This window comes from Salminus brasiliensis, chromosome 17 (assembly GCF_030463535.1).
Source record: "Salminus brasiliensis chromosome 17, fSalBra1.hap2, whole genome shotgun sequence".
Lineage (NCBI taxonomy): Eukaryota > Metazoa > Chordata > Actinopteri > Characiformes > Bryconidae > Salminus > Salminus brasiliensis.
The window spans coordinates 2,386,384-2,397,332 of NC_132894.1; the positions used below are offsets into that span (position 1 = coordinate 2,386,384).

The 10,949-nt window shown below is 41.7% G+C and overlaps 1 protein-coding gene across 1 annotated transcript; it reads right to left on the reverse strand.

Moving 5' to 3' along the window:
• Nucleotides 1–429: 429 nt before the first annotated feature.
• Nucleotides 430–6,001, reverse strand: serpinc1 (serpin peptidase inhibitor, clade C (antithrombin), member 1). The gene is made up of 7 exons (XM_072660700.1): nt 5,126–6,001; nt 4,573–4,788; nt 4,286–4,423; nt 2,379–2,597; nt 1,906–2,080; nt 1,538–1,602; nt 430–1,046 (listed from the first exon to the last, which is right to left on the reverse strand). The coding sequence occupies exons 1-7, from the start codon at nt 5,519–5,521 to the stop codon at nt 867–869; spliced, it is 1,389 nt and encodes a 462-aa protein (XP_072516801.1). The 5' UTR covers nt 5,522–6,001; the 3' UTR covers nt 430–866.
• Nucleotides 6,002–10,949: the final 4,948 nt, after the last annotated feature.

Sequence of the window (10,949 nt, forward strand, 5' to 3'; positions counted from 1 at the left end):
TTGTGATGGCCAGAATGAATCTGTTTATTGATGGAAATTTGCACCGAAATGCCAAAATAACGACCTCGCCATCATTTGTCCTGCTATATTGTTTACGTTCCTGAAGCAATATAGCGCGTTACAAAGTTTCCATGTGTGTCTTATGAGATTTGATCACTTTTTACTTTTGAAATCTTTTCTTTTACATAAACTTTTTGGGGGAAAAAGAAGAAAAAAGAAAAAAAAAGAAAGAGAAAAAAAAAAGGTTTTACTCTGGATTAAGGTCAAAACCCAAACTTTAAGAAATTCGTATGACGGATAAATAATCGATTACCCTCATCTTTAAATTCTTAGACATTTATTGAAATGACCAGACTATGAAACGCCGAATCTCTGGACGTCCAGCAGCGGCCGAGATTCTCGCAGATCAGTGAAATCTTCACGCCTCCTTTGAAATGATGGTACAGAGATCCGCGCGATTCTTAGCCATTTATAATGTGAACGGTTCTTTTCACAACCACTGTTTCTTTCTCTCCTCACTAACAGCAACAGGTTTCGAGTCCATTCTCCTAAAAGGAAATAAAGCACTTTAAGTGTCGACTGTGAAGGATTTGTTACAATGTTCTATAAATGTCTAATTATAAAAAGCCCATATTGTGTGATACTGCTAAACCCAAATTTCTAATATGGAAAATAAACCTGTTTTAATCCTAACGCTGCTCACGTTACTGCGTTCATCCTGCAGACTGATTGTGCTGTTTGTGTTTTTCAACAAAACTACAAACAAAAAAAATGAAATTTTTGTTTTATTTGGATGACCGACCACTCTTCCTCCAGCGCTGGTCATTAAGCATAAAGGAACCCGAACGAAGCGCCTTAAAAGCGCTTCAGCTGCTTTTACAGGGGTTGGACACGCGACCAGCGAAGATGATGGTGTTGATGGAGGATTCCCGGATGAAGAGCAGGAACGGCCTATTGGCTATGAAGTTCTCACGGTTTACGTTGAGGGAGCGCCCGAGCGCCACTACGACCGTTGCAGCCGCTGCCTCGCTGCCCTCTTCATTCACCTGCAACATCAGAGAAGCTCAGATTATGTCGTTATACGTTATTTTTGGGCTACACAGATACAGTGCCATAACATTAACACCACCTAATAGTCAATTTATCAACACAACAGATCTGACACCTGAAGGTGGCATGGGGTATCTGATGGACCCTCTGGGAGCATCCATGATGACCTTTCATGGTCCTTCTTTAAAACGCCTTACTTTTGGTACTGGTACTGACCACTGCATGACCTAAGAGGACCTGCCTGATGTTCTGACCCAGTCATTGTCTAGAACATCACTTCAGTTTGGTTCTTGTCAAAGTGTCTCAGCTTCCAACACCTTCAGGAACTGACTGTTTACTCGCTGCCTAATATGTAGATCCAGCCCTCGACAGACAGGAGCCACTCATCAGCGCTATTCACTTTTGCTGGTTTTAATGTTATGGCAGACTACAATCCCAAAGCATCTACAGCGGACCACTGACCGTAATCACAGAAAGAAAAACCTACCTCGAGGAACGCCTTGTGGTAGGCATCAGAGACGTAAATGCCGCTGTCGACGTCCTTAACGATGCCTGAAAGCAGAGAGCGACGCTGTGAGAAACACTGGGAGACAATTCTCTAAAAGCTACATACACTATATGTCCAAATATTTGTGGACACCCCTTCTAATGAGTGCATTCAGCTTTTTTAAGTTGCATTCATTGCTGACACAATGTGCGAATGCACACAGCTTGTCTAGACAGTTACTTCAACAAAAGCAGCATCAACCATTTTTAATACCCTTGATTTCAGAAGAAACAGTGAATGAGCAGGTGTCCAAATACTTTAGGCCACGTAGTGTATGAGCTTCTGACAGAGGATGAATGGAAGTCTACCTGGGAGATGGGCGTGTTCTGCGCTGAAAAGATGGTCAAGGCCCATGTCCTGCAGCTTCTCCTTGAGGCTGAAGCTGTCCTCGATGCGGAAGCGGGGAATTTGCACACCCACCGTCGTCTCGGTCATGGTGTTCAGCCAGCCAGTGAGTTTCTTATGGGTTAGAGAGTTCTCCACCTTCATTAGAGGGACAGAAGACAACACTTAAAGCAGTGGTTCCTAGTCCTGGTTCTGGTCCTGGAGACCCCCGACCGCCCCCAACACTTCTCTAACACCCCTCCTCAGGTGTTAATCTCAGGGATGGGGTGTTAATGAGCTGATGAGCTGGATCAGGTGTGTTGGGAGCAGGGGGCCCACTAGGACCACTGGTCATCAGTTCCTGGGGCATCAGCATGTTCTTGCGTCCTCTCAGCTAAAACCCTCTTCACTAAGCTGAATAATAAACGAAGGAGTTGAGGCAGAAAATCAATCATACCTCAGTAAGGTTCGTATCCTTCAGTGGCAACACCAGCACCATCGAAATCCCCCCTCCGTTATACGGCAGCTCGAGCACTCTCACTTTGTCCTCGGTGAACTTTCTATACTGGAATTTGGCCTCCTTGTACATCATGTGAACCGGACACTTTTTTGTAGAACTTACGTGGAATTGTGATGAAATCACGTCTTTTTTGTCAAACTTGTTTTTCCACTGACCCTGAAATACATAATAATAATAATAATAAATAAAATAATTTATTTAAAAGCACTTTTCTTTAACTCCATAATGCTTCACTTAGTCAGCAAAAAAATAAACATCAAATCAATATGAACACCAAGTGAAAGGTTTGGAGTTGTGATATAAAGGAGTAATCAGCTATATTAAAATATTACAAATATCAAAATTATGCAAAATTATCATTTACCTCATTTAAATAATCATTAAACAAAAAATAATCCTAACTAGAAATCCTCTGTCTGATCAGTCTCATCATGTGCAGCAACAGCAGCACAACAGCAGCCAGTTCTCATTTTAAGCTTTTATTTTCTGGCCAAAGTCAAACTGAAACTGAGAGATATTAAATTAATCAATTATTAATTCCAGTGTGTCTGTATTTAATATATATTTGTTTTTTCTTAGTTTTTCTCATTATATATATAATATATTATCAATTATATGCATATTATTTTTATATATATAGGCCATATATGTGTGCACACAGCTCTGGAAATTAAGAGTTAAGAAGGAATTAAGAGACCAACATTTTTTTCTTAAATCTGCATCTCTACGTGTCTGGCAGCCGTTTTATTCCAGGAATTTCATTTCAGAGCTGATTCAGCTGAATCTGCAGACTCTGAGTGGCATTAAGTCCCAACAGCAATGTGAAAGACTAGTGGAGAGCCGGCCGAGACATGAGAGCTGTGATTGGTCAGTCGAGGTTATTTCAGCATAGTGATTTCTGAATGCTCTCAGAGTTCAGATATTAGTACTGTGTTTAAATCTGAATAATAACTTCTTTACTTCATAATTATTATCATCATTTCTTTGCACTATTTGAGCAGCTGTTTTTGAGCAGTTCTCATTTCTGCAAAGAAATAAATTCTCTAAATAGCAAATATTTTTATTTGGAATTTAGTGGAAATGTTGTCCATGGTTTATGAAATACAGCGCAAATGTTCATTTCCCCTAAATTCACTGCCTATAACTAGTAAAACCAGAGAAACTGATCATGTAGGGTGTTCTCTTCATTTTTCCCAGAGCTGTATTTTATATATACATACATACACACACACACTGATCATGTAGGTCATAAAATGGTTTCTTATATTAATAGTTATATAAATAAGAAAAACAGAAAAGATACATGTTTTCTGCCCCCTGGTGGATTAGCCGTGCACTTTATGCGCCAGAAAAGTACACACAGATTTCATACAGAAGTTGTACATTTTTTTAAGGCTGTTTAAGGAGTATAAAGGGTTAAACAGGTTTGTGTTCTTTATGCTTTAGTTTCTATAAAAGCTGCTGAGAATTGAATTCAATCTGATCCAAAATAAAAGTCCCATATGCAAAGTCTTATTTAATTGATTGATTTTTTTAATTGGTCCAATGGTCAAATAAACTTAATATAATATATAAAATATGTAATATAATAATAAATATTGTTTTAATTATTTAATAGTTCAGGCTTTGAAGAGTTCATATATTAGAGTGACTATGGTAACTGCGATAGTAAGTGTGATGAACTTGATGAATATGGGTCGGTATTTCTCAGTCCTGGTCCTTGAGGCCCCCCGCCCTGCACGCTTTAGTGCTTTCCTGTTGTTCAGTTCCCTGAGCGAAAATCTCAACTAGGAGGAATGGGACGGTCCTCTTCTCTGAACGTGCTGACCTACAGACTGTCTTACCTTAAAGTAGATGGCGTTGACCAAGACCATCACAGCGGTGGCGTCTATGGAGCCCGGTGGCAGGGTGTCATTTATTTTGCCTTTAGTCTTCTCAGAGATCCAATCGTTGATTTTCAGCCTCGACAGTTCAGGTTTCTCCTGCAGTGAAGGGAGCAAGACTGGTTAATCGCTCATCCCCTGACCTTCCATATCTCACATTTGAAGTTCTGCTTTGGTCCAGATGTTATGGACACATCTGAAGAACATCTGAGAAAGACCACGCTGGTAGAAGATCAAAAGAGAGTGACCTTGAAGTTGAGTGGCATCAGCTTGGCTCCGTAGACCATTTCACTGATGTTCTGGAAGTTCTCGTTGATGACCAAAGACTGCTCTCCAAACAGGCGGTTGGCTGAGACCAGCTCGACGGTGTTGTGTTTCTTGCGGTAGAGACGACAGTTCAGCTTGGCGAAGAAGAAGTGCACCTGGTCTGAGGTCTTCTCCTTTATAGTGTCAAACTCAAAGACCTAGAAGCAAGAAAGACAGGCAGAAGGTCAGCTTGGCCTTTTGAGGAACATCACCTCCAACAGGCCCTGAAGAAACAGCTTACCTCAGATGTAAGCTGCTCCTGTTTAAAATTTCATAATTGATATCTGGAGATATGAGGTTAATGCACATAACTAGTCATGGAAGCTCATGGCCACCAGTGAAGACCCCCTTGAAACCTTCTCAAGCTGTTAAGTAACATCTATTAGACTTGCTATATCTGTGTCAGCAATAGGTGCAACTTAAAGTATATGACTGCATTCATTAGAAGGGTTGTCCACAAACATTTGGCCACAGTGTGATATAGATACAGCTTACTTTCATGATCTGTTCCAGCGTGCTGTTGCAGGCCCCCAACTTCGTCATGGCGAAGGCTGTGGAGATGCTGAGGGGGGACATGAAGATGTTGGCTTCTGGAGGCTTGTCCTTAGAAAGCTGCTTGAAGAGGGACAGGGCGAAGCGGCCATTGGCTTTGGACAGCTCCCACACTCGAGGGTTGGTGGACTCGGGGACCTTCTCTGAGATCTTCTCTATGGCCTTCTCGGGGGGCTTCTCGGTCGGGGCTTCTTCGTGATCGTGCACGTTCGGGTTGCGGTAGATGCACACTGGCTGCAGGGGCAGATCTTTGGGCTTAGCGCTGCAGATGTCTACGGCGGCCTGAACTGAGCTGATGGAGAGGATCCAGAGAGCTCCTAGGCACGCCCACAACTTCATCCTGATCTAGGAGGGAAGACAGACTCGATGAGAACCTCTGAGCTAAATCGGTTCTAGCTAATTGGAATCCTAGCCCACATTTCTCTAAGCTCCATGTGGAACCTGAGTGTGGGTGTATGGGCCCCAAGCATGATCAGTCATTTTTGTTACTGTGCCTTTAAGAGTCCGAGATCTATGTAAATGACGTCTGCCCTGATTGGCAGTCCAAGCTGAAGCTATGCCCTCATCATTTGCCTTTGAAAGTCCACCACTGGAAGTAAGTCAGGAACCAAATGACTTATTGGACGCTTCTGTCCAAAAACTAAAGGCACTTTGAGCTTGGTTTAGAAACCCATATTATTTTTAATATATATTTGATATATATTTTTTAAGACCTTTGCAAACGTCAGTGTGATAATTAACTAAATAACTCATTATCTTAATTGAATAATTATTTATATTATATGATTATAATATTATAAAATATATATAATTAATTACATCAATCAATAAATATAAGCAGTTGTGATTTTATTAGAAAAGTATGTCTAAAGAACTTCATATACGGCTCCAAGGAGAAGCTTTGAACTAATCTAGAACTTTTTTTACACCATGTGAAGGTTCTTGAAGGCTTTAAAAGGTTCCTCACACTCTAAACTCCAGCATGGTTCTCTAGGAAATCTGTTGCTCAAAGAACTCGTCCTTTTAATAAGCGATAATCAGTGAAAACATTCATTATTTTACAAATAAAATAAAAACAGGTTTCAATGTGAAGAACCCTCAGAACATCTAAAGAACCTCCACATCATGCAGAAACTCCAGGAAGAACCCTTAAACTGCTAAAGAACCTTTACACTATGTGAAGGTTCTTGAAGGCTTCAGAAGGTTCCTCACACTCAATCAACTACGTCTCCAACATGGTTCTTTCAGAAATCATTCTTCTACCATCTGCTGCTCAGAGAACCCATAACGTTAATTATTACTCTGATAAAACCTTCAGGACGTCTGAAGAACCTTCATATCATGCAGAAACTTCAGGAAGAACCCATAAACTGGTAAAGAATATTACGCTATGTGGAGGTTCTTGAAGACTTTAGAAGGGTTCTTCACACTCCTAAGACTCAAGGATTTCAAACACAGTCCTTTAGGGATCCGTTCTCCTACCATTCGCCACTTAAAGAACCCTGCGTGACCCTTTTGAGGAACTGGAACCAGGTTTCTAAAAGATCACACTTGACCTTTTGGTGAAGACAGCAGGTCATACGCAGTTACAGATAAGGGTCAGAGCCTCCTAACCGACAAGGAGAAAGACATCAGAGGTCAGCAGAAGGTTCCTCTAAAGATCGTGGAAAAGAAACCTCCGGGCCTGATGTGTGTGTTTAATAGATCTGACCTCAGGGTTCAGTAAAGGTCACCACCGCGTTTCTACGGTAAAACGGCCACGGACATTAAAGTGGAGGAGAAGGAATCTCTGCTTACCTGCTGAGGCCGTAAATCCTCTATAAACGCAGGGCAGCGGTGTTCTCTGTAACAGCAGTGAGTGGACACAGTGGACACGGCTCAGTCTGAGGCAGGTCAGTGTCCTGTCGAGCACTGCAGCAGAACAATTTACTCAGCTCAACCTTTGAGCTATTGATCCGTTTGGCCTTCCTAATCCACTCCTGAGGTGATTGATTTGGCCTGCTGAGGTTTAAGTTTTACGTTTTTAAGAAAAAAGCTTTAAAAAAAGCTACAAATACGTTAAATTTATTATTAGAATTAATTACGCATCTCAAAAATGGCAACTTTACAGCAGGAGGAAAACACCTTCTTCACCTTCAATGGAAGTCAATGTGAAAAGATTTGATCCTCAGCTATTTCGGAGTGTAAAATTTGGACGCAACGTAAAGAAAAGTAAAAAAAAGAATGAAAGATACAAGGTTTAACGCCATTCTGACATGCTGCTTCAGTTCCTGGACTGCTTTACTGTTTCTCCTCTTACTTTGGAGCTTCAGCTTTTGATTTTACACCAAAAGGATCCAGAACAAGAAGTCGTCAACTTCCGTTTCTATGCTGTCTGATCCTGGACGGACTAAGAAGTCCCAAAGGAACGCTGAACCAGAGACGTTTCACCATGCACAGCTCACCTTTCACTCCATTCAGTCTGTATATGGAAACTAAGCTGCAGACATGGGCTTTTTGGCCTGCCAATCAGCCATAACATTAAAACCACCTGTCTAACATTGCGTAAGCCTCCCTCTTGCCACCAAAACAGCTCTGAACAGTCAAAGCACCCTCTGGTCTCTGGCACCACCAAGACTCCTGAGTCCTGTAAATTGTGAGGTGGGACCTCCATGAGCATCAATGTGTCCATCCTAAGCCAGTTCATTGGTTGTCCTTGCTTGGAGCACTTTTGGTAAGCACTGACCATTTACTGACCATGGCGTTTTTTCAGCTCTGGTCCTGAACTAGAGCTGGGCAATATGACGATATTTTATCGTATCGTGATAAATTCTGTTATCTTGATTCGCAATATACTTATGGAGGAGACCGTTAGAGCTTAATAAACACTGATCAGCTGCAGGTTTCATTACTAACAGTGTAATTAGACTGGGGTTTTTTATCATATCGCCCAGCCCCATCCTAAAGGCACCCTGAGCAGCACGTTTTAGTGATTTCCCTGCTCCCAACACACCAGATTCAACTACTTAGCTCATTAGCATGTCCTTGCTGAGGTGCAGGGGTGTCCTAAAGCAGGGAGGACAGGGGGCCTCCAGGACCAGGGTTGGGAAACACCAGTGTCAAATTCTCACAGCATCGCTCTGCTCCTACAAGATCTAGTAGAAAGCTTTCCTCCCTGGACAGTAGAGACAGTTACTCCATCTTCAAAACATCAGGCAGGTCTTGTGGGGTGTTCCTGGTATCCAGTGGTCAGTACCTACCAGAAGTGCTGCCTGGTATATCCACTGTATAAGATTTACATTTACAGCATTTAGCTGATGCTCTTATCCAGAGCGACTTACAAGGTCACTGGTATTACAGAGGTGGGCCAGTGTAGTGTTAGGAGTCTTACCCAAGGACTCTTATTGGTGTAGTACAGCATAGCCACCCGGACCGCGAATCGAACCCTGCATGGTGTCAGTAGTGCCAGTAGTGGTGGCATCTGTTGCGCCAGACCAACCACCAGTATCATCAGTGTTACTCTCTCCACTCACCATGTACTAAAGCAGGGCTGCCCAGGGCTGGAGATCTGCCACCCTGAGCTACCTTGATCCAGGTGATGAGGGTTTTCAGGAACATCTGAATGAAACTGCAGACCTGAAGGGTCTAACTTTAGGTTAGTAGAGAGATGGGGAGGGAAAAAAACAACAAAGAAAAGCACAGAAAAAGGCAGAGTGAAAAATACGTCTCCAGCATGGTTCTCTAGGAAATCTGTTGCTCAAAGAACCCGTCGTTTTAATAAGCGATAAACAGCGAAAACATTCATTATTTTACAGATAAAATAAAAACAGGTTTCAATGTGAAGAACCCTCAGAACATCTAAAGAACCTCAACATCATGCAGAATCTCCAGGAAGAACCCTTAAACTGCTAAAGAACCTTTACACTATGTGAAGGTTCTTGAAGGCTTCAGAAGGTTCCTCACACTCAATCAACTACGTCTCCAACATGGTTCTTTCAGAAATCATTCTTCTACCATCTGCTGCTCAGAGAACCCATAACATTAATTATTACTCTGATAAAACCTTCAGGACGTCTGAAGAACCTTCACATCATGCAGAAACTTCAGGAAGAACCCATAAACTGGTAAAGAATATTACGCTATGTGGAGGTTCTTGAAGACTTTAGAAGGGTTCTTCACACTCCTAAGACTAAGGATTTCAAACACAGTCTTTTAGGGATCCGTTCTCCTACCATTCGCCACTTAAAGATCCTGCGTGACCCTTTTGAGGAACTGGAACCAGGTTTCTAAAAGATCACGCTTGACCTTTTGGTGAAGACAGCAGGTCATACGCAGTTAACTTTAGGTTAGTAGAGAGATGGGGAGGAAAAAAAGGAATAAATAAAAGCACAGAAAAGGGCAAAGTGGTTTACACTGTCATTTAATCTCAATCCCTGCCAGTACAGAATCATCGTTGCACATTAAATTACACGACTTTTTAAATAATTTCACTTTTATCTTTTTTTTCATCTAATTCAAACTTCCAGTCCGTTACCCTCCCTCCCCTTTTGAAGAAAACAAAGCAATTGTATTATACAAAAATGCAATCCAAAATTTCACACAGTGAATTCTTTAACAAAGAAAAAAAAAATTTAACAGCTAGATCCACATTTGGAGAAATAGTCCTAAATATTCCTTAATGGAGTATAATATATATATTTATATAAAAACACTGTTACTCATGTTGCAGTTAGTTATGTACCTTAATTTAAGCAATCTTTAATGAGCTAACCTGGGAGTAATCATCAAAAGCAATTACATTCCCCAAGCTTAGAATTCACAATTAAAATAAAAACAGCAATAATAATAATAATAATAATAATAATTATTATAGTAAATGCAAGAACAGACCCACGTCACGGGAGACAAATCCACATGTGAGAGTAATGAGAATGTTCATCGTGAACAACAAAAAGAACTAAACCAAAAAACACTCCCATCGGGACTCGTACACAATCATCTGTTTCAACACAACGTCCTACATCTACACTACATGGACAAAAGTTTTGGGACACATGCTTTTTCATTGTTTCTTCTGAAATCAAGGATATTAAAAAGAGTTGATCCTGCTTCTGCTGGAGTGACTGTCTCTACTGTCCAGAGAAGGAGGAGGAGCACTGCTGTGAGGATGATCACCACCCCACCTCATCATCCCCAATTCCTCAACTCACCTCATTCAAAACTATTGTTTGGAGCACCACCACCACCACCATCATTCCAGAGAACATAGCTCTTCCACTGCTCCACAGTTTAATGCTGCTGGGGGGCTTTAACCCCCCCTCTAGCCCACGCCTGGCATTAGGCAGCATGGAGCCAATGGGGTCATGTTCATCCTATTCTATTGGCAGTACTTCTCTACAGGGACTAGACAAGCTGTGCAAGTCTGTGTCCGCAACAGGTGCAGCTTAAAGTAATCTGAATGCATTCATTAGAAGGGGTGTCCACAAACATTTGGACATATAGTGTATGAGCTAAACACGAGCGCCGCTGCTACACCTACTTCATACTGTCCATTTCACAACAAACGTGAAAAAAAAGGGGGAAAAAAAAGTGTGTTTTGACGTCATTGATAAGTCCTTCCTGACCCAGCTGTGCACGAGAGAGAAGAAAAACACACACACACTCTTACAAACACACACACACACACACACACACTCTTACAAACACACACACACACACACACACACACACTCCAATACTCATTAGTCCAACTGGACTCCCGCCCTCCCTCCACCCACCCACTTACCCA

Coding starts and splice junctions, on each gene's coding strand:
- serpinc1 (XM_072660700.1), bottom strand. CDS start 5,521: ATGAAGTTGTGGGCGTGCCTAGGAGCTCTCTGGATCCTCTCCATCAGC. Junction 4,424..4,572: donor TGATGCCACTCAACTTCAAG/GTCACTCTCTTT, acceptor CCTTCACTGCAG/GAGAAACCTGAACTGTCGAG. Junction 2,598..4,285: donor TCAACGCCATCTACTTTAAG/GTAAGACAGTCT, acceptor TATGTATTTCAG/GGTCAGTGGAAAAACAAGTT.